Source organism: Ylistrum balloti, unplaced genomic scaffold (assembly GCF_031769215.1).
Source record: "Ylistrum balloti isolate Yb309-2 unplaced genomic scaffold, AGI_CSIRO_Ybal_v1 Utg370998, whole genome shotgun sequence".
NCBI lineage: Eukaryota > Metazoa > Mollusca > Bivalvia > Pectinida > Pectinidae > Ylistrum > Ylistrum balloti.
In genome coordinates this window covers 14,148-40,640 of record NW_026782557.1, presented here as the reverse complement: position 1 = coordinate 40,640, position 26,493 = coordinate 14,148, and the positions used below count along the sequence as shown (strand labels likewise).

General features: G+C 37.3%; 1 protein-coding gene across 5 annotated transcripts in view; it reads right to left on the bottom strand.

The window, feature by feature from the left end:
• LOC132559929 (fibroblast growth factor receptor-like 1) overlaps nucleotides 1–9,964 on the bottom strand; it is a 91,423-nt gene extending 81,459 nt beyond the window's left edge. For 4 of the 5 annotated variants that reach the window (XM_060224561.1, XM_060224563.1, XM_060224564.1 and 1 more), the window contains exons 1-2: nucleotides 2,525–3,272; nucleotides 1,098–1,130 (exon numbers count right to left, since the gene is read on the bottom strand). In XM_060224561.1, coding sequence (XP_060080544.1) covers nucleotides 1,098–1,130; nucleotides 2,525–2,600 — 109 coding nt within the window. In that variant the 5' untranslated portion in view covers nucleotides 2,601–3,272. Of the gene's footprint in view, nucleotides 1–1,097; nucleotides 1,131–2,524; nucleotides 3,273–9,926 lie in introns of those variants that run through there. The other variant, XM_060224562.1, reaches the window with a different exon arrangement.
• Nucleotides 9,965–26,493: the final 16,529 nt, after the last annotated feature.

Here is a 26,493-nt window from a genome sequence, read left to right as displayed (position 1 = left end):
ATGTTACAATGAACAACAGCGAAACATATCTTCCCCTACATATGTTCATTTATATGTGAATGTGTAGTCCCCCTTCCATACAGAGCAGTGACATCATATACAGCTATTAGCTGTATATAAAGCCTACCGAACCAACTTGTAAAAAGCCCCTTCCAAAACTGACACCTCAAAAGTAGTAGTCTGGTTAGAAGCTCGTAGAAAGGTGGAGCAAAGTGGCTAAGACCTGACAAGTGTAGAACACGTTCAGAGATCTTGATTATACGGGAAATCTGTATGTTAGACATACTGCTACTATTAATGGTTGCCCAAGAAAATGTCAGAAAAGTATTCAAAAAAGGCTGAGTAGTATTTTATAACACGAAGAGTGTTATAGTTATCATCTGGTTGCGAGTTCAGTTAAAAGCCCTTAAGGTAATCATGTATACTAATATACCAACACTGAACAGCCACATACTGCAAACTAAACGGAAATTATCACTAATAAATCTATTATCACAAAGGCATTAAAGAAGTCAATACGAATTGTAAATATCGACAGGAGTGATTGAGCAGATTTGGAACCAAAATTTCATGCTGAATGTCGGAAGTGTTGTTACAGGAAGTTAGGACGAGGAATATATTGATGACATGTTTGTCTAATGAAACAACAGGCATGACATACAGCTATACAAGTAGGCAGTATTGATATATACAGAAATCTAATATAAACTGGGTCTTACAGCTGATAAACTATTTGAAATACAAGTTGAATTCACAGTACGTTTTTGTCTGTTACTTTTCTGTGATTAATTACTTCCAGTTTTGTGACAAGGAAGCATATGAAACACTTAGGAGAATTGGCGTATCAAATTATACGGTACGTTTAACAACGAAAACAAGATTTACATGTAGAACATGATAAAACAGTCAAATGTTGTAACAGAATGAAGTTTGTCTTGTGTAGGTTCATGCATGTTGTGTATAGGCGATGATACAATCTGATACCAAAAAGCAGACGGGATAATTAAACAAAGCGAATCACCATCACATCTGTTTCTTTATCTATATATACATCTAAATTTCGGGGCAAAATTATATATCATGCATTTTGGATTTACCTTTTTTGAACGACGCTTTTTTTCGGCTTAAACCTGCATTAAGAAGAAATATTGCATGCATTACTTGTAAAATTCACTACGTGTATGGTGTTTCTATGATGATAATGACGAAAGACTGAAGTATAAAAATGTTGATGACAAATAGAATGTTGTTATTATTACAAATGTAATAACGAATTATCAAACAACGAGAAGTGAATATGAAAGTCGCGGTTTTTTAATGTGAAACTGCGGTTAGAAATTTAATATAATTTATTATCTGTCATGATAATTGTACCTCTCGTATAACTGCGCAGCAATGCTTGTTTAGAGTGCATACATACATTTTAGTTTACAAACGTATATTGTACAGGTCTAACATCTGAAGTATTTATATTATTTTCAAATACCTGACTATACAGACATAATTTTGTAAAAGAAAATATACATTAAAAATCGTGTAGGTACTTATATATGTTTCAGTTTAATTTCATCGCACTCCGATATACTGACGTACGTTTATGGACTGATCGCCAGTAAAGGTTTTCCCTACACAGATAACATAATCACTAATCCTTTTATAGGCTTGGCATCAACTGTAATGACGAATCCATTACCTACTGATGTTGAGGACACCAATTACGTTTGTTTAGTCCAAAACACCGCACCAACAGAAGCACTCGTTTCATTGATAAAAATCCTTTTTCTTACGCTCAGTATGTTAAAAGGTTGACTGAACACCATAATGATACTAATACAATATATCATGTTTACATGTCAATGCGATATTAAAAACACTTTTTATCCTGTGTATTTTACAAAAGTATTTTGTTTGAGATATTCATTAAGTGGAGTTATTACATAATACGGCTTTTAAATAAATTAATCTCATCCTTTTAACTCCTTAATCGTTTACGCAGAGAAAAAAATACATATCAATCCACAGAGTAAAATGGAAACCGTGACTTATTGTTTAATTAACAGGATCAATAGAATACATTGTTTTCGGATTTAGAAATAGAAATATACCATCGTTAAATATTACAGTGGATATTAAGGCTTACAATGATCGTGTTAATCTCCCTGAGAAGTGAATGAGTGAGTGAGCATTAATTAATGTTATTGTACATGTTATTCCTAATTGTACTCGAGTTTAGTTTTCAGCTTATTTCTTTAACCTTCCATTCTAAATATCATTTTATTTTCATCACATGATGCAAAGTCAAAACTTCAGAATTCTTCTTGGTAAAAATTGCGATAAAAAGAAACACATATTTGGTAACAAGTGACATGAATGGCTTATGAAATTATTTTATGTAAATATTTTGTACGATGTTGTATAGCAGCAAAAAAGCTTAAAGTACGTCCTGCACAGCAGATGTATGTAGACGGAGAGTTACGTAAGAACACGTGTATTATCAAAGTGTAAATAAAAAAATCGCACTTACCTATTGAAAGTGAGCAGTCGAGAATAATCCAGAAGAATAGAATATAGTATCTACAGAGAAGTCTGTGTAATTCCATGTTTCCGATTTACGAAACCATTGAAAGCTTTGAAACAAACGTTCTCCATATGAGCACATTTAGCTAGAGTTGTTTATTGAATAATAGGTATTAGGTATTGTCGACAGTGTAATCCAAATGAAAGCGTTTTCCATCGGGCTCACCTTAGCTTGGCAAAGAAACTATTATTCCTGTATATTGATCCAATGATACTCGGCTCTCAACACTCCGCCTCACTGTAGAGCGCGGAGACACCACACGCTGGATCGCTATAGACTTATTAATAAAACTTCGCTTCTCTCAGTAGTAAATGACACTGTTGTAGGATGAATGAGATCACACATACATTATCACGCCAGGTATTTATCTCTTTCCAACTGCATGAATATGATATCTCTTTTTTCCTCTAAATTCCACAGGAACTTACTGGTTACTTTTAGTAGACTTCAGCATCCGTGTAGTCTCGTCGACTGACTGACGAGCTCTGAAGCAAACAGGGCTTCGTAGCAGAACTTTCTCATAGGCGGATGACACAAAGCACACTGGAAATAAAAAGCAGAAAAACGTTTCTAATAAACCCAGTGGGATTTAGCGCTAACGGCACAATGTAATAGAAAAAGAAAGTTAGGCCCTGCCCTATGTAAGCGGGAATCATAAAACGCTATAAACGTATACTGGTTTTGCTTCGTGAAATACCGACTATATCAGATATTAAAGTAAACCAGCAAGGCCAGTACGCCCGAGTAGGTATGAATGACTACAACCGGGGCCTTCCTAGATTTGACAGCTTGACTGATGTGAACAGGAGTGGGGGACGATACCACTCAATGAATAATTTGTGACCAAACATTATTAAATGTTTCAATTGGAAGAAACATTGAATAAACATACACCAGAATTATTGCTTGCTATCCCTGGCCAGTCACCGTACCAAAGCTTCTGGCGCGGACGGAACACATGCATAAATGTATTAGTGTAATAAAGAATGTTTATTACTCCTATGGGGTGTACATAGATTTGAATACGGTGATATATTTTTTTTATTCATGACCAAACAAAAGTTAATTGTTGTATACCTATAAAATATTTGGAGACAAATAGGAACCTACTATGATTAATATGCTAATTAATAACACGTAAATGGAGTAGGGAGTGGCGGGTACGGATTGCGGGAAGACAACTCCACACACACGAGGCAAAAAATTACAAGCCCGATAAACAATGGATTAGCACTAAATCTTAAAATAAATTAGAAGAATAAAAACATCTACATGTATATAAAAAATATTTGTATAGGAGCTGCTGGTGCCTATAAGAGCTCGAACAGGCCATTACCATGACATATTGAATTAAATTATAAATATGAAAAGGTGTAATTTTAGAGTTAAGATCCAAAGAAAGGGAATTGATATATCAAACGTCTATACTTTATATGTTCCATTTAGTCCGGTTGAAACCTATGCAGAGGTAGTTTAGGGAATGTGAGCGAATCGGCTTTGAATTTGCCATTACATGTTTTGTTGTTGTTTGTTCGTATTAAAAATAAAGATAAACTTGTACAAAATTTCATTTAGTTTGTTTTCTAACACCTACTGGATATCTTCTTCAGTATAGTTACAAATTACTTGACCCGTTCTTTATAACACAGTCTTTGACCATTGATTACAGCGGACTTAAGACACTCCACATTGAAGAGTATCGCCTACGAGAGATAAATGTTATCAGATAACCCTCAGCAGAAGTCAAAAACATCATAAGGACGAGGAGGTCAGGGTAGTTCAGATTTCTATCTCGCTGATCAGTGTAAGCCTTTAACCACTTCGGTCTGTCAACGGGACATCGAGCTTAATGACTGAAGTTTATTAGAATAAACCGTTATATCAAATCACGCCATCACAAACACATGTTTTACGGCTGAATTTGTAAACGCGGGGACAAGTGAGGCGCTCATTGATGTTATCAAACAAGACACACCCTAGCGGAAACATGCATGCTCAGCTTGGACTGTCCAAGTCATGAATATGTTTTAGGGTATCGACTTGATCAAGATAATTAAAACATGAGATTAAATCATCAAATTCATGAGTTGATTTTCTGTGTGAAGGTGTGATTTAAATAAATCTAATTTACCACGAAACATGAACAGATATGACGAATGTCTTCGCCCAACATACTCCTGTAGGCCGAAGGGAGTGGTGTTTAAAGGATCTTGACCGGCCACACACTACAGACTTTAAACCGGATCAATTGAATTCCTGCTTTATTAGAATGATATGTGTGTCACGCATAAATAAAGTAGATTGATTTGGTTTTCTTGTCAACAGATAGATAACAGTAAAAGGACATCACAAGACACACACCGGGCGTGGGACGGGAAAATCGGTCCAATCTGAAGTCGCGCTTGGCTGTCTCGTCCCAGGCCCCAAAGGGGCTTAGGTGATATTACAATACCTTACATAGTGTAACTACTGTCTATACAACGTAACACTATCAAACTCTACAACTCCGAAAGCATTAGTAGGGCTTCATTGCATCACAGAATAATCACATTCACCATCATGATGACTCGCATACAGATGTACTATCACAGAGCGAGGAGAGACAATATTACTGCAAATCCCATGTGACCTTACTGTGACCGTAGATCATCGTAAACGACCATTAAACATAACATGCGCGCAGAATGGACCCCCCCCCCCCCCCCCCCCCCAAAAAAAAAAAAAAAAAAAAAAGTGGATATTTGATACGCGTATTAGAATATTAAGGATCCCCAATGAGTTGTGATAACTTTTCACAGCTACAGGATTCGAGTATAATATCAGAACTAATAAGGAAACATAAATACACTGAATATGGAAACTAATTGAGTCACCAATTGTTTTACAGGTAAGATTTATTGTTTTGTCAAAATTGGGCGCACTTTGTTTACCATCGCAACAGATGCACAATTAAAAAGTGCGTTTAAAGTTATTCCTATCACATTTATTAATATATTGTCTCAACGGTGAGTAGTGAATTTAACGACAATAACATAAATGCTGGCAAGTTGACGACACAAATACTCAAACACAGATTTGATAAAAATAGAGTAAAATATGACTGTCAGAAGGATTTACTCCGAGACTCATCAAAATATTACGTAAGAATAAGAGCAAGCGTTCCGGAAGGGTAAACGTCTATTGCTCGTCGACGTCACCAGCAATGCAAATATCAATCCAAATACGTATTGTCATATTCCCAAATTGATTTAAATAACCAACATCGGCATCAATAGGTATGCTAGCGAGCAAGAAACACCAGATATTCATACTAACGAACACAAACACGTCCAGACTCTAATCGAACCCAGAAAAAGAATATTTCTCAATGATATCAGAACGATGACCGTTAAATATTCCAATTTTAAGATTTTAGAAATTCGATGTGTCAGTCAAACATGAGGGGGTGATCTATAATTACCAATCCTACCTCTCACTTTGTGTTGTTATTAAGACATATGACGTTAGTTTGCGTGGATAACTATGATTAAGACATTGGCGAAGTGCTCATTGTGTCGCCTCGGCAATTTTGTTACCACAAGTCAATCACGCGGTTTCACGAAACTCTCAGACGGATAAATGAGAGGGAGGAAACAAGGTGGATACGTCGCTCTTTTTGTCACGGAACCTTAGCACAGGACCTTCAAATCATCTAAACGAGTATTGTCATTTCAACACTACACAATGGCAAGGATACTTCTCATTACCAATGCCCTTTAAATAATACCTTTATACCAATGGGTAGCAATAATGACAAATGGTTGGACTGATATAACACGTCAGGTGATAATATATCATATTGAATGGATATTAGTATTGTGTATTATCCCATTAATATTTGTAATAAATTCAGCCAATGATATTAATTAACATAATCGATTTAATATATGAAAATTAAATGTTTACTATTGAGTATATACAACAGTACAGACAATATCAGACACTATACAGAGAACATACAACAGTACAGACAACACCAGACACTATACAGAGAACATACAACAGTACAGACAACACCAGACACTATACAGAGTACATACAACAGTACAGACAACACCAGACACTGAACAGAGTACATACAACAGTACAGACAACACCATACACTATACAGAGAACAGACAACAGTACAGACAATATCAGACACTACACAGAGAACATACAACAGTGCAGACAACACCAGACACTATACAGAGAACATACAACAGTACAGATAACACCAGACACTATACAAAGAACATACAATAGTACAGACAATATCAGACACTATACAGAGAACATACAACAGTACAGACAACACCATACACTATACAGAGAACAGACAACAGTACAGACAATATCAGACACTACACAGAGAACATACAACAGACCAGATAACACCAGACACTATACAGAGAACATACAACAATACAGACAACACCAGACACTATACTGAGAACATACAACAGTACAGATAACACCAGACACTATACAAAGAACATACAACAGTACAGACAACACCAGACACTATACAGAGAACATACAACAGTACAGACAACACCAGACACTGTACAGAGTACATACAACAGTACAGACAACACCACACACTATACAAAGAACATACAACAGTACAAGCAACACCAGACACTATACAGAGAACATACAACAGTACAGACAACACCAGACACTATACAAAGAACATACAACAGTACAGACAACACCAGACACTGTACAGAGTACATACAACTGTACAGACAACACCACACACTATACAGAGAACATACCACAGAACAGACAACACCAGACACTATACAGAGAACATACAACAGTACAGACAACACCACACACTATACAGAGAACATACAACAGTACAGACAACACCAGACACTATACAGAAAACATACAACAGTACAGACAACACCACACACTATACAGAGAACATACAACAGTACAAGCAACACCAGACACTATACAGACAACATACAACAATACAGACAACACCACACACTATACAGAGAACATACAACAATACAGACAACACCAGACACTACACAGAGAACATACAACAGAACAGATAACACCAGACACTATACAGAGAACATACAACAGAACAGATAACACCAGACACTATACAGAGAACATACAACAGAACAGATAACACCAGACACTATACAGAGAACATACAACAATACAGACAACACCAGACACTATACAGAGAACATACAACAATACAGACAACACCAGACACTGTACAGAGAACATACAACAATACAGACAACACCAGACACTATACAGAGAACATACAACAGTACAGACAACACCAGACACTATACAGAGAACATACAACAATACAGACAACACCATACACTATACAGAGAACATACAACAGTACAGACAACACCAGACACTATACAGACAAAATACAACAGTACAGACAACACCACACACTATACAGAGAACATACAACAGTACAGACAACACCAGACACTATAAAGAGAACATACAACAGAACAGACAACACCAGACACTATAAAGAGAACATACAACAGTACAGACAACACCACACACTATACAGAGAACATACAACAGTACAGACAACACCACACACTATACAGAGTACATACAACAGTACAGACAACACCACACACTATACAGAGAACATACAACAGTACAGACAACACCAGACACTATACAGAGAACATACAACAGTACAGACAACACCAGACACTATAAAGAGTACATACAACAGTACAGACAACACCGGACACTATAAAGAGAACATACAACAGTACAGACAACACAAGACACTATAAAGAGAACATACAACAGAACAGATAACACCAGACACTATACAGAGAACATACAACAGTACAGACAGCACCAGACACTATACAGAGAACATACAACTGTACAGACAACACCAGACAGTGAGGTTGATATTGCACTTGAAAAAAGGGAGATGGTATAACCCATTTAACTTGTTAAGTGTAAAGGGACTGATGTTAAAAATTCTGAATATTAAACTTTGACTAAATCTCAAACGTGAAACAATAGCTGCGTAGAGTGAAAAATGGATTAGTCGTGGCGGAGTAAGTGACGCTTTATTTTATTGTGACAGATACAATCAGAAATAATCAGGATCAGGCTCCGGGGAATAAAACAGTAATTAACAGAACTTTGATACATAAGAGATTTTTTGTCTAGCAAATCCTACACCAAAAGAATCTAGTGACATGTTACAGGGAGTTTGTTTATAGAAACAGTATAGATACATATATATCATTGACCGATGTGGACACACTTTTTACCTTATTTCATTTGCAATAAAGTAACTTGTTTCGTCTACTTAAATGTCTGACATTTATGAGAAAGTCCATTAGATGTGTGACCTAATTTCAATGTGTCAGATACCATCCAATCATTCCAACTGTTTTCAGTATAGAGCCGTGCGAAGATCCACATTGGCGTCATTTGTATTATCGAAATGCCTTTTTATGTGATCAAGACAGTACATTGGGAGTTCTACCTTCCTCGCCACACACTTTTGTACTACGGAAACATGTTTATAGCTCGGTGTTAAAAGCACGTCACTAATGTCCGTTACAGTTCCAACATAGCAACATCCACTGACATTCCATAGTGTATCGTTTCTGTGCAAATATCACCTCTCGCTATAGAAAGTAAATTAAAATTAATGGCCTACGTGCATGTATTACGAAGATGTGTAAACCGATAGAAAATCCCAAATCTTGCTACTAGCTATTCTGTTAATTGGCAGGGAATAATAAATTGCATTTTCATTTGAAGGAAATGGTGCGAGAATATCTATGGTTTTCCTTTGGAGACGGAATGGTTTTCGGCGAGATGATACTCCGTAGGGACGAACTGCATGTATGCCGACCTTCTCAGTAGTGTCTGGATGAGAAGATCACAATATTTCATCTTTTGATAGCAGAATGAATTTATGAATGCAGAAGACACTGATCAAGATATATTTACGCCAACATTCTAACTTAAAAGCCACATAGTGAAATATACAAAAAGTAGATATTTATATAATGATATAAAAGGTAAGAATTTATTATATATCCTATTTTATAAGTCCTTATATAAAACAATGCTCTATTAAATTATATACAAATTACCATTAACATTAACATTTCATAAGTTCCTGGTTCAGTCTGTCGATCATAATCATTTCAAATGACGACAGTGAAAGAGTTTCCTTAAATCTCCGTGTTACTGATATAATATTCTGCGCTATAGTGTCCGCGAGTCCATACGGTAGTTCCCTACGCATTAAAAACGACATTAAGGTGATATATATACTGACCTCTATTAGATATATCCCATCGGAAGCATAACAGATATCCTCTTTAAATACCCGCTATTACACCAAGGTTTTACGCGTATTACAAGCTTAACAAAAACCTTTTCGTCTGCTAGCCCGTAGCTAAAAGCACACAAATATATTCACTTGATCCACTTGTATCGGTGTTGTTTGATTAGTATCACACCAGGAATACCACTTTGCATCCTCGTCCATACATATTTGATATGTTTGTTTGATCTGTGTATCCACGCTGCTCTTCGCTGTTGGTCCGAAGTTTAAGTCTAGTCACACATCTGGACACCAGGCTAACAGCTATACCGAATGAGTCAGCTGGATTCAAACAAAGCCCTTAATAGCAGCAAAATTAATAGGTTTTTACTTCACTGATGATGGCGAACCAGCAACCTGTCACTGAAAATCACTTCGATCGATCTCTTTTGGATACACAATGGACGTGCATGCGTGAGAAATAGTCACGTGCACGATTGCGTTATAATACTCACCTTAAGTTTAATGCTTGCGTCAAATGATTCAAAATATATGTATATAATTTATCTTTTGCTGGAATCAGTCATCATTTGTGGAGCATGCTTGAACAAAAGACACCTATCGTATCAAGCTGACTTATTTGTAAAGATATCTGTCTGTCTACAGAAAAGTTCTATAGTTAATCAATAATTTGAATTATAAAAGGTTCTGGACCCCTACCGTATGGATCAACATTTCAAGGGACTCGATAATTCTATAGTTAATTACAGCTTTTGAAGTGTGTGAATCTTGTACATTTTCAACCGCTGTCAAACCAACCCCGGACGTCGTGGTCCGGCATCTGTTGAAGGTTTTGCATTTAATCTCCATTCATGTAAACAATTACATCACATGGGAGTGGTTGGTGTTTTGTGCATAAAATGAACATTTTCTATGGTCACATACATGCAATTAAGCTGTTGAAAAGCTAATTGTGGGCAGACCATTGTGTTGTGTTTTAACCTGTTTATCTAAAGAACATTTTCTGATCTTGAGTATGTCCTATCATTTATTCATTTGTACTAGAGATTACACGATACGAACCTGTTAGGAAATGCAACAGACATCGATTTTAGGTCTTAACAGCGGTTTTTGTATAAATATTGACAGTTGTTTTATGCTAAGGGCAAAAACTAAAGCACAGCATAGTCCGTGGCCAGAGAAATAAAAACTGCTTGATTGTCACTCGATAATTTTACACAAATCTGCCTGCTTGTTTGTAATTTCTGAGATGTATTGCTTACTTTTCTGGAACATGTTGTTCATCACGTTCTTTGGCATGCTGTCTTGATACACAACAGAGATACGACATGTTCGAATCTTTCGGAATAAAATATTTCAATCAAGAAGTGGTATAATATACAAATGGAGAAACAGAATCACTTTGTCCTGCTTATTATATAAAATAACAAAATATCTATTTGTGCTTTGATGACGTGATCCAGTGAAGTAATGGCGAGGAAAATGACATGCTGCGTTCTATCGCCAAAGTTTCACGTGGTACACACACATTCTTTCCGTCCTGGATACGCGGAATACATTTTCGGAATTAATGCTACACCCTTGTGTGTGTATGCACAGAGTGATGTAGCAGCGCCCTGTGTCGGTACGATGTTGTAGCATAGATCAGTATAAAAGAAATGGTAAGGAGAATGTATTCTTTTATACACCTTCCAGGTGAAATACATGTTAAGAGAAAAAGAAAGATTAAATTGTTTGTGATATCAACTTAAAACTTAGATCTGTATACATCATATCAAATATACGTGTACATCCCAAAACTAACAGAAACTCCTCAACTGTATTTGTAATACAACTTATTTTTACATAGGTGAGTGATAAAAACACGAAAACGAGACCTATATCAAAGGTAGGATCAATATTCATTCATATTTTAGGTGTGTGACAAATAAAACACCTGTTATACTACACACAGTTGGCACTAAAGTATACTTACTCTGGACTTGTCCGTATCCTGGACACCTGAGGGATGGCTATTTTGAACTGGTATTTTATCATACCTTTTGATTGTGAACAGACTCAACAGCGAATATATAAAGATGTAATACAAATATCAAAACTTGTTTTTACATAAGTGAGTGATAAAAACACGAAAACGAGGCCAATATGAAAGGTAGGATCAATATTCAATAATTTCCATATCTCTTATCATTTTAATCGTGACAGGGTGTTTACAATACAAAATCAATCTGCATTCAGTCATTACGATTTTACAAACGTTCCCATGTACATGTAATAACAAGAAGGAACAATATAACAGCTGATGTTGTGGATAATTTGTAACATTATTCCTCATTGATTGTCCTGACTCACCGACGATAACATGAGGTCATCACTTTGAGTAATCGTAGGTGTGTGGCTTGAAAAACACCTGTTATACCACACACAATGGACACAAGGAGGTCGTATTGAGTGATTCCGGGTGTGTGACAAAGAAAACACTCATCATAGTATACATAGCTGACACACGGGGGTCAAGTTGAGTGATTCTAGGGTGTGTACAAATAAAACACCTGTTATACTACACACAGTTGACACACGGGGGTCGTGTTGAGTGGTTTTAGGTGTGTGACAAATAAAACAACTGTTATACCACACACAGTTGACACACGGGGGTCGTGTTGAGTGATTTTAGGTGTGTGACAAATAAAACACCTGTTATACTACACACACACACGGGGGTCGTGTTGACACAGGTGTGTGACAAATAAAACACCTGTTATACCACACACAGTTGACACACGGGGGTCGTGTTGAGTGGTTCTAGGTGTGTGACAAATAAAACACCTGTTATACCACACACAGTTGACACACGGGGGTCGTGTTGAGTGATTCTAGGGTGTGTGACAAATAAAATAACTATCATATTACACACAGTTGACACACGGGGGTCGTGTTGAGTGTTTCTAGGTGGTGTGTGACAAGTAAAACACTCATCACAGTACACACAGTTGACACACGGGGGTCGTGTTGAGTGATTTTAGGTGTGTGACAAATAAAACACCTGTTATACTACACACAGTTGACACACGGGGGTCGTGTTGAGTGGTTCTAGGTGTGTGACAAATAAAACACCTGTTATACCACACACAGTTGACACACGGGGGTCGTGTTGAGTGGTTCTAGGTGTGTGACAAATAAAACACCTGTTATACCGTACACAGCTGACAGACAGAGGTCATGGACAATTTCGTATCATAATTGAAAAAAAACAATCCAAGTCGGATGTACATCACTACTAAGTATCTATGTTGAATCTTACTTCAATTAATTACATGTACTTTACGACATAGATGTAAAGCAATGATAAGTCTTATTAGGTATCAAGTAGCATTTATATCGGCGTTGATTGCCATGGTATTTACCAAGAATACGGCAGGAAACAGAATTTATATGTGATATCATACATACATTGTATTGATATATCTACCCATATTGACAAATACGTTATATTTTTTTTGAAGTGGATGGAATTAAATTCAAATCAAATATGACATCCCTTCATGGATTGTCATCTTGATTTCATCTTTAAACACTCTTGTCGTATATGAACTGTATGACCCAAGTATATATTTATGATAAACGATACATCGGTATTCGCTATAAATTACATACACATGTTCGGAGTGAACAATTTACTGGTACCAGCACATTTCACCTGAGTAGCATGAATCTATTATCAGTATCTATATCATAACATCAGTTTATCTGTACTATTATGTATAAAATGTATTAACTATTTATATGATAGGGTGGGTCACGATAATGATTCGGTCGCACTTGACGCCATGTTCACGTGCTACTGTTGCTACATAAAACATTAAAATGGATTGCAATAACTGAACCTAGAAATGTGTAAAATTGGGCAAATATCACATAAACATCGCCTTGATTACCCTGATTATGCAAATCCTTACTTGCAATATATCTGCTAATATGTTTACCTCTTTTGCCACAGGTGTTTGTATCACTTTAACTATGTACTATAACACACACTCCTAAACTTAAATGAGTAAGTGATCTTTAAACCTGAAACAATCAATTAACCCCTAGCGCTAATTACTTCACTTGTATGCTGATGTCTCTATCAACTCATCAAACTCAAAACGATAATTGATGTGACGTTAATGTGTACAAATAGAAGACATTCCTGCTATCATTTCCAATGTGAGGAAATCTTTAAAATACTTACTTAGGTAAACTAAAATTAGACAATGACCTACACTGTACAGATAACAACGGCACAGACAATGTCTTACACCGTACTGTAACAACAAGACAGACAATGTCCTACACTGTACTGTAACAACGGGACAGACAATGTCCTACAGGTAACAACGGGACAGACAATGTCCTTCACTGTACTGTAACAACCGGACAAACAATGTCCTTCACTGTACTGTAACAACCGGACGGACAATGACCTACACTGTACTGTAACAACCGGAAAGACAATGTCTTACACTGTACTGTAACAACGGGACAGACAATGTCTTACAGGTAACAACAGGACAGACAATGTCCTTCACTGTACTGAAACAACCGGACAGACAATGTCCTTCACTGTACTGTAACAACCGGACAGACAATGTCCTACACTGTACTGTAACAACGGGACAGACAATGTCCTACAGGTAACAACGGGACAGACAATGTCCTTCACTGTACTGTAACAACCGGACAAACAATGTCCTACACTGTACTGTAACAACGGGACAGACAATGTCCTACAGGTAACAACGGGACAGACAATGTCCTTCACTGTACTGTAACAACCGGACAAACAATGTCCTTCACTGTACTGTAACAACCGGACAGACAATGACCTGCACTGTACTGTAACAACCGGACAGACAATGTCTTACACTGTACTGTAACAACGGGACAGACAATGTCTTACAGGTAACAACGGGACAGACAATGTCCTTCACTGTACTGAAACAACCGGACAGACAATGTCCTTCACTGTACTGTAACAACCGGACAGACAATGTCCTACACTGTACTGTAACAACGGAACAGACAATGTCCTACACTGTACTGTTACAACGGGACAGACAATGTCTTACACTGTACTGTAACAACGGGACAGACAAGGTCTTACACTGTACTGTAACAACGGAACAGACAATGTCCTACACTGTACTGTAACAACGGGACAGACAATGTCTTACACTGTACTGTAACAACGGAACAGACAATGTCCTACACTGCACTGTAACAACGGGACAGACAATGTCCTACAGTGTTCTGTAACAACGGGACAGACAATGTCCTACACTGTACTGTAACAACGGGACAGACAATGTCCTACACTGTACTGTAAGAACCGGACAGACAATGTCCTACAGTGTACAGGTAACAACGGAACAGACAATGTCTTACACTGTACTGTAACAACCGGACAGACAATGTCCTACACTGTACTGTAACAACGGACAGACAATGTCCTACAGGTAACAACGGGACAGACACTGTCCTTCACTGTACTGTAACAACCGGACAGACAATGACCTACACTGTACTGTAACAACCGGACAGACAATGTCTTACACTGTACTGTAACAACGGGACAGACAATGTCTTACAGGTAACAACGGAACAGACAATGTCCTTCACTGTACTGAAACAACCGGACAGACAATGTCCTTCACTGTACTGTAACAACCGGACAGACAATGTCCTACACTGTAGTGTTACAACGGGACAGACAATGTCTTACACTGTACTGTAGCAACGGGACAGACAATGTCTTACACTGTACTGTAACAACCGGACAGACAATGTCCTACACTGTACTGTAACAACGGAACAGACAATGTCCTACACTGTACTGTTACAACGGGACAGACAATGTCTTACACTGTACTGTAGCAACGGAACAGACAATGTCCTACACTGTACTGTAACAACGGGACAGACAATGTCCTACAGTGTTCTGTAACAACGGGACAGACAATGTCCTACACTGTACTGTAACAACGGGACAGACAATATCCTACACTGTACTGTAAGAACCGGACAGATAATGTCCTACAGTGTACAGGTAACAACGGAACAGACAATGTCTTACACTGTACTGTAACAACCGGACAGACAATGTACTACACTGTACTATAACAACGGGACAGACAATGTCTTACAGGTAACAACGGGACAGACAGTGTCCTTCACTGTACTGTAACAACCGGACAGACAATGACCTACACTGTACAGATAACAACGGGACAAACAATGTCCTACACTGTACTGTAACAACCGGACAGACAATGTCCTACACTGTACTGTAACAACGGGACAGACAATGTCCTACAGGTAACAACGGGACAGACAATGTCCTACACTGTACAGGTAACAACCGGACAGACAATGTCCTACAGTGTACATGTAACAACCGGACAAACAATGTCTTACACTGTACTCTAACCACGGGACAGACAATGTCCTACACTGTACTGTAACAACGGGACAGACAATGTCCTACACTGCACTGTAACAACGGGACAGACAATGTCCTACACTGTACTGTAACAACATGACAGACAATGTCCTACACTGTACTGTAACAACATGACAGACAATGTCCTACAGTGTACAGGTAACAACGGGACAGACAATGTCCTACAGTGTACAGGTAACAACGGGACAGACAATGTCCTACACTGTACTGTAACAATGGGACAGACAATGTCCTACACTGTACTGTAACAACGGGACAGACAATGTCCTACACTGTACTGTAACAATGGGACAGACAATGTCCTACACTGTACTGTAACAACGGGACAGACAATGTCCTACACTGTACTGTAACAACCGGACAGACAATGTCCTACACTGCACTGTAACAACGGTACAACGGGACAGACAATGTCCTACACTGAACTGTAACAACGTGACAGACAATGTCCTACACTGTACTGTAACAACGGGACAATGTCCTACACTGTACTGTAACAACGGGACAGACAATGTCCTACACTGCACTGTAACAACGGGACAGACAATGTCCTACACTGTACTGTAACAACATGACAGACAATGTCCTACACTGTACTGTAACAACATGACAGACAATGTCCTACAGTGTACAGGTAACAACGGGACAGACAATGTTCTACAGTGTACAGGTAACAACGGGACAGACAATGTCCTACACTGTACTGTAACAATGGGACAGACAATGTCCTACACTGTACTGTAACAACGGGATAGACAATGTCCTACACTGTACTGTAACAATGGGACAGACAATGTCCTACACTGTACTGTAACAACGGGACAGACAATGTCCTACACTGTACTGTAACAACCGGACAGACAATGTCCTACACTGCACTGTAACAACGGTACAACGGGACAGACAATGTCCTACATTGAACTGTAACAACGTGACAGACAATGTCCTACACTGTACTGTAACAACGGGACAGACAATGTTCTACACTGTACTGTAACAACGGGACAGACAATGTCCTACACTGTATTGTAACAACGGGACAGACAATGTCCTACATGCCACAAGTAATAAGGGGAAAGACAATGCCCTTCACTATACAGGTCATACCGGGAGAAAGAATTTCCTACACTGCACTGGTTATAACGAGGAACAACGTGCTATATTGTGCATGGTATAACGGTTGTACTGAACGTTCCAGACTACGCAGTGTCGTACATCTCACAAACAGTTATGTGACACAATGACATGGGTGACCTGAAATAACACAGTCATTTACCTCCTGAATCTCCACTAATTTAACATTCTTGAATACGTAAAAATTGTCTATCTGTGGTCTTAATGGTTGTTGTGACAAATTATCTGTGTTCTAGATGATATAAATTTTCGTTCATTCTCTGATTTTGTATTCATCTATGTTACGAATAAAACCTGCAGATTTCAGGAAGATAATCTTCGTTTATTTGATAATACCTACCGACAATAACCTGTATAGTCTGACCAATCCATCTACAGATTAGGTTTCGGACATGTGGGTACATCTAGAGGTAGGTAATCGACTTAAATCTAATATGTGCAGTGCATCGCGCCCGCCCGCAGGTCTCGCAAATGAATTTATCACAAATCTCATAAAACACCTCTATCCCTTTCAGTATGCTATCAAACCATGTACATGCTCTATCACAGAGCTATCACGGGCTATCTCAGCAATTGTGTACTACTAAGCTTATTTACAGAATACACACAGTCAATTGATATTACAAAAACATCCTTCAGTAGTCAAACATGAAGTATCATCGTATATAAATACACGTTAAACAGTATCACTACACAACATAATAAACACAATTTGGTTTCAAAATGAGCCGAAACAGAAGTAACTTCAAATAAACGGATAGACATTCTGGAACCTGAAAAAAACTTGAAAGGGTTTGTAGGTCTTGTGACTATTATTCTATGCTTTAAGTACATAACACCACAGTTGAGGAGTATTTTCCAAGTTCTAGCGAATAAATACCACAGAATTAATCCATTGTTTTTCGAAGACAAAATTATATATCTAGCATAGAAGGTTAAAAGATTAAGAAAACATAGAGAAATCAAAGGTTCAATGTTGAAGAAAACAGACCATTACCTTTGTGATAATCCCAACACGAATGCAATGAATTGTAAATGAAAGACTTACCTTATCCTTGTGGCATGGTATCAGAACAAACTCCTTGTGGGCTAACTTAGTTTCTATGAGCAACTAACAGCTGCGTATCGAGTTAACTTCTGCTAATATTACCGATATCTCCTAATTCACAGGCGCCATAGAATACCTCTGTGTTTATGACTTGGTGAGTCTTTTGATTATAATTTGTTTGTTACGGGTGATAGGACAATGGCCAATCTTCATTCTCATTAATATATACAAGAACGCTGAACTGGCACACTTAACTGTTCTGGGAAAACCATACATCATATAATTAGTGAAAAAAAACCTAAATCTGATTGTTTTAAAACATGTTACAATCTTTAGCATTGAGTTCGCCTCCTAGCAGTGTTTCTATGTGTTAACCACACCTACGTATTTCTAGCGAAAGACTTTCTTCTGTCTTTTACTACATATAATAATAAATGTAGATTGTGAGAATACTGTCTACAAATACACATTTATCTTGGAATCACAAGAACAGACTGCTGTAAATCGCGTACTTCTCGCGAGAAATAAAATTTCGCGAATACAAATCCCCTGCAAATATACTTTAGTTGATGTTGTTTGTAAATAGATTAATTTTGTAGTGTAGTATCCGCAAAATCCCGTATTTGCGAATAACACAGTCATTTTTATTTCACAAAATTAAATACTCGCTCATAAGTGATCTACCATATCGTTAATTAGGAAAATACGAGACTACAACAATACACACAATCACCCTGAGGATATTTTCATATTTCACTAGCGAGATTAACCCTGGAGCATTTTTATTGACTGTGCCAGTCAAAAATAGGTTTTGATGCTGTAATATGGACAATTATGTTGTGACTTGCAAGACCTTCTAATGAGTTTAAATTGTTTTTCATGTCACTGTTTGTGAGACAAGTCGAGATTCTAGAAATGGTATTAATTATTTTTCCTCTAAAGTTTTTTTCAAAGAAATATTTTGAATATGGAGTTACAGATACGTTCTTAGATATACAAGTTCTGATAATGACTCGCCACATACACATAATATGTGTACTGTGCAGCAAACATCTGCCAATAAGGCGAAAGTACCGTGAGAATCTTGTTCCATTCTAACATTTCAAGCTACATGTACATTTTAGCAGGATACGGTACTATCAGAAAACAACCGTCTTATTTATTCTTAATCATACTTAATCGTCGCACAGGATAGCCAAATTAAGATTTAGGATAGGAGATAGTCTGTGACGTATAAGTAAAGATAAAACCAGTAAGCCTTGAACGATGTCGCCTCGGAAGTAAACACATATGAATGTCAGCGTAATGTCAGCTCTTCCATGTCTGCAAACTTTGCGATGAAGCGGCACACGAAAATGATGTCAATTCCAGTCCCGTTTCATTATTTAACAGTTTGCTTAGAATGATCAATATTCCTGTCCCCGTCTTTTCTCTTGAACTTTGTATTGAGTAGCTCGTTGTTTATGCCGAGATTGTTACCAAATATAATACTAGACTTTCAGCTAGAAACATGGACGCTTACAATAAAAGTATACCGACATGCCCGAGTCTGACGGGAATCCTCAGGTGTAATTTAGAAGCTATGTTGTTGATGATTAGATTCCAAGGCGCTCCGAAGGGAACCACGCTAACAAACTGTTCGAAAATAACGCGTACCAGAATGTGTTGCATCGGCTACGTTAGGACGGAAGAGTACCGCTTCTAACGCTAATGAAATATGCAAAACATCATCCACATTCTCATGTCTTCTGCCAAGGGGTAATTCATGTAATCAAGATTCATAGCCGTTATATTATTTAGTTTCACCTTAATTGACTTTCTGATCAACGTATATAGATGTTGATGCATAAGTACTGATTTGGTGCAACAAAATATTATGATGACGACATCACAACTTCCTGAATAAAAACTACGTTGTTGACACGCATACACACGCATAAACACGCCTTGCATCTCTAGGAACGATGTTCAAAGATATATTACAAAATCACGATATGTTAATTTATCACTGCCATTTATGTCGATATACGGTCACATGTATTTCACATTTAAAAAAAAAAGAATCTTTATACTCTTTGTAATTCTAATTTTATCTCAATGAAGTTTCCTGAGTGCTTTCATGGATTATTTTTACGATATCAATGAGGAATTATCTCCTGCTTCATCTCCTGATATTGTCATTGTTTTCTGTTGTATATGACCCGGGAAATCATAATTCATTTACAACATGATTTTCGGGACGCCATTTTGACGTTGAAATTAGCAGTGTAGCAGCCAATTTTGTATTACTCTTGCAATAAACAACGGAAAATGAAATGAATATCACGAAATGAAAAAAAAATCGATATTACCTTACAAAATGACCATTTATTGTTAAACTCTATCCTTAAACGAATAAAAAATGAAAACAAGTTGGAAATATAAGGAATATATGGTGAGAGATAAGTGAAAGACTTTGGTACGTCACGTCACTGTTAATTCCAAAACACACCCATATTACACAACTGTATTATTTAACCATCGTACAATTTGTACCTGGATACAAATCGGTGTCCGTAGGTACCTGCCACAGGTAACTGTATAGGATTGAGATGTTATGACGACGTGAACTTACTTGTTACCCTTGTGAAGTCTTCTCCGCCAGACATTACCGGCTGATGAATTTAGAAACGTGTTTAAAACACACATGTTATGAATGATTGCTATGTACATTTGGAAGATTCAGTGTTTATACAAGTGCATATTTTAGTTGCATTGATCTCACCCAACATTTATTCGTTAAACCCGTCTGTAGCATTATGGTAACACTGGTATGCAACTAGCAAGCATTTCTCAAATGTGTTTGTAAGGCAGTGTTTTGCACGGAGCATAAAACAGTGACTTCCGCTGTGTCGTAATGATTAATAATGAAAATGAGGCCATGATGGGTCACAAGAATGCCTACTGGGGAATGCAGGAGGGTTGTGATATCATATGACAGAGAAAGCCAGGTTTACATCCACCGGTAATTAAACCAACAGAACATTGAAAGCTACAGAACATATGAAGAGACATGGATATGACGTACTGTTAAGATGTTAGCGTTCTGTTCACGCCGTCCTACATCTGAGAGAGTTGGTCATATGATTGATTTATTGTTAAGACGACAATTTGTACACATTGTACTGAACATAAATATTCTAATATGATGTGTAGGATATATATAGGGCTTAAAAAGTGCAGGACAAACATGATATCGAAATTTAAAAAAGGGAGGAGCTGGACAGGGTGAGGGGGATGAATTGAAAAGCATGAATTGGAAAGTACAATGTATACAGTCTTTAAACGTGTCATACCGGTCCTACTGGAACCGTCTGACGTCTGCACTATACATACTGTCCATATGATATACACAATGGTGAATAACGTCGCACAATATACGTTATAAAACCATCCTACGTATTGCTTTACACAAAGTTATTGTCTCCCTTGAAAAAAACCCACAAAAACAATAAAAAAAATATGCAACTATTTGAGAACCCCTTGCTGCCGTGGATGATTTTTCGTCTTTTCAATGCGTGAATATGAAATGAAATCGAAGAATGAAATCGGTCTGCAGCATTTGTTTGCATTTTTCTTTACTACATTATTCTTTTCTAAATACTCACCTGGCAATACCCAGATTTGTTAAATGAAGTAAATCGATACTTAAAGGGGCCTCTGTGACGTTCCGTTTTAAGTGAGTTGGCGAGCCTGTTGTATGTAAATATAACCATAGTAGTTATTCGTTTCATCGCAGTGTGGTTAATGACTTTCAAGATATTGTAATTTTCAAGGACACAATCTTGTGATAAATATGTTTTGAACTGTTACATTGAAGTAAAACGCATACTAGTAACTAGAACACAATCTGTTGTTAAGGTGATATTATAGTGGTGATGCTCATGGCCACTGTTAAACCATGAAAGATTTTTAAGGAAACCAGTTATGCAGCTTACTTTCGGACAACACATTGATGTGAATAAGTCTTCCTGATCGAGGCGATTTGTGTTTGTCTAGACTTCTGACTATAAAGCAACGTGCACGGAGAACCAAGAAGTGTCTCGCTGAAACAGATTGACAGCGATTAGCATCGCCATTCAAAAACTATAATGTTAGGCCAATGACCGCTTAGCAAATTATCAAATGCGAGCGTAAATCAGAAAGTACCTAGTTTCAGAGTTCAATGGTTGATTATGTATCACATAAAGTATTTACGCATTATTTGGGAATTAAGTCAATAGATATCAACACAGTCCATCACATTCCGTTAAAATTATTCTACATACATGTGTAGTGTAAAGACATTGTATTACATTTCCAGGATGTGTAAGTCATGTGACGTACGTTGATATAGACTACACTTGTATGCGATAAATAAATGAAGCAGTTTCTTTATTAGGTGTATACTACGACAGCCTCTGACTCTGTGTCAATGTTTATATAAGTTAGGTGTACACTACGACACCATCCGACTTTATGTCAATTTATATAGAAGTCACGTGTACACTACGGCATCCTCCGACTCTCTGTCAATGTTTATATAAGTCTCGTGTACACTACGACATCCTCCGACTTTATGTCAATTTATATTTAAGTCACGTGTACACTGCGACATCCTCCGACTCTCTGTCAATTTTTATATCAGTTATGTGTACACTACGACAGCCTCCGACTCTCTGTAAATTTTTATATAAGTTAAGTGTACACGACGACAGCCTCCGACTCTGTGTCAATTTTTATATAAGTTAGGTGTACACTACGACAGCCTCCGACTCTCTGTCAATTTTTATATAACTTAGGTGTACACTACGACAGCCTCCAACTCTCTGACAATGTTTATATAACTTAGGTGTACACTACGACAGCCTCCGACTCTCTGTCAATGTTTATATAAGTTAGGTGTACACTACGACAACCTCCGACTCTCTGTCAATTTTTATATAAGTGAGGTGTACACTACGACACCCTCCGACTCTGTGTCAATGTTTATATAAGTCACGTGTACACTACGACATCCTCCGACTCTCTGTCAATTTATATATAAGTCACGTGTATACTACGACATCCTCCGACTCTGTGTTAATTTTGATATAACTTAGGTGTACACTACGACAGCCTCCGACTCTCTGTCAATTTTTATATACTCCGACTCTCTGTCAATTTTTATATAAGTTAGGTGTATACTACGACATCCTCCGACTCTCTGTCAATGTTTATATAAGTTAGGTGTACACTACGACATCCTCCGACTCTCTGTCAAAATTTATATAAGTCACGTCTACACTACGACATCCTCCAACTGTCTGTCAATCTTTAAATAACTTAGGTGTACACTACGACATCCTCCGACTCTCTGACAATTTCTAAATAACTTAAGTGTACACTACGACACCATCCGACTCTCTGACAATTTCTAAATAACTTAAGTGTACACTACGACAGCCTCCGACTCTCTGTCAATTTTTATATAACTTAAGTGTACACTACGACACCATCCGACTCTCTGTCAATTTCTAAATATCTTAAGTGTACACTACGACACCATCCGACTCTCTGTCAATTTTTATATAACTTAGGTGTACACTACGACATCCTCCGACTCTCTGTCAATTTTTATATAACTTAGGTGTACACTACGACATCCTCCGACTCTCTGTCAATTTTTATATAACTTAGGTGTACACTACGACATCCTCCGACTCTCTGTCAATTTCTATGTAAGTCACGTGTACACTACGACATCCTCCGACTCTCTGTCAATTTTTATATAACTTAGGTGTACACTACGACATCCTCCGACTCTCTGTCAATTTCTATGTAAGTCACGTGTACACTACGACATCCTCCGACTCTCTGTCAATTTTTATATAACTTAGGTGTACACTACGACAACCTCCGACTCTCTGTCAATTTTTATATAACTTAGGTGTACACTACGACAGCCTCCGACTCTCTGTCAATGTTTATATAAGTCACGTGTACACTACGACATCCTCCGACTCTCTTTCAATGTTTATATAACTTAGGTGTACACTACGACATCCTCCGACTCTCTTTCAATGTTTATATAACTTAGGTGTACACTACGACAACCTCCGACTCTCTGTCAATGTTTATATAACTTAGGTGTACACTACGACAGCCTCCGACTCTCTGTCAATTTTTATATAAGTCACGTGTACACTACGACATCCTCCGACTCTCTTTCAATGTTTATATAACTTAGGTGTACACTACGACATCCTCCGACTCTCTTTCAATGTTTATATAACTTAGGTGTACACTACGACAACCTCCGACTCTCTGTCAATGTTTATATAACTTAGGTGTACACTACGACAGCCTCCGACTCTCTGTCAATGTTTATATAAGTCACGTGTACACTACGACATCATCCGACTCTCTTTCAATGTTTATATAACTTAGGTGTACACTACGACATCCTCCGACTCTCTGTCAATGTTTATATAAGTCACGTGTACACTACGGTATCCAGCTCTCTCCGACTCTCTGTCAATTTTGATATAGTTGATAAACGTAACATTCATTGCTTTTTTGAAATAATCAATGATCTGCCAACTAAGTATTAAACTGTATGACAGGCAGGATAAAGGATGTATTATAGAGGAAAGAGACTCGACTTCAGCCATAAATACAAGTTGAGACAGATCAATGATATTCAAAGAAAAACAAATGACACCCTAGCTTCAGTTACGAGGGTGAGTGTAACACGTGCGTGACGATATCAGGTATCTCGTAACAGGTGATACAAATACCAATAAATACCACCTGAATGTCAAGCATGATTATCAATTATAAGTCCTTAATCAAGATGTTATCAGTGTAAGCTCGTGTCTATCATCCTATTGACACATATCGATTTGTCTAGTCTCATTGTATATCTGCTAACTCGACCTGATTTGATTAATATTCTAAATAGGCTGATGGTATAGCTGCATCCTGTCACATGGGATTAGTACCGTTATTAGAATAAACAGCTGATAGGCTAATTGTAATATACTTTTCAATTACAAAGCCTGCCAAAATGTTTAAACAAGTCATTTCATAATCAGTATAATCTTGTTAAGGCTATATTTGGTACACGTATTTACGTGATGCGGAATTAGAAATGTTTGTCTGTACATTGACGAGCTGTCATGATTTATTCAAAGCTTTTTCATCACCATGTCATCCTTTTTTGCCTTTTTAAAAATACAATTATTTCTTATGAATTTGTCCGTTCATTCATATAACTCCTATACATTGTGTATTTGTGATAAAAGTTCGTCAGCTGTGTTCAACAGAAATGCTGTTAAAAATTCAATACCATGCATTGTCGCGATGTTTTGTATGTGATATGTTTGTGATATATTAGGTTGCTGCTTATCGTCATATAGAACATTATAATGGATACTCTAGTTCTTTTACAACACAACACATGTATACAAGACATAGAATGCAAAATGGAATCAAAATCAGCCAATCATAACATTAAACAACAATATACCATCATGATAACATAATCATAATCCAAACTCAAATTCAATAAAACTAGGGCAAATTTGAACAGAAAACAAAAAAGGTATCAACAGTATCATGATTTAACTCAAATTCAATAAAAATAAGTTCATTATTGAACAAAAGAAAGAATTAAACGGAGACTTCTGAAAAAGTACAAGGAGAATAAGGCCAGGTGTTTCGGAAGAATAAGCGCTAGTAAAGGCAATGCTCCCACAAATAACCTCATTACACCAATCAGGACGTTACAGTAATTTACTATTTGTCTCCAGGACCAACATCGTGGGCGTGCATATAGTGTGGTATCGTGTCATGATTAGCTAAATGCATTATAAAAT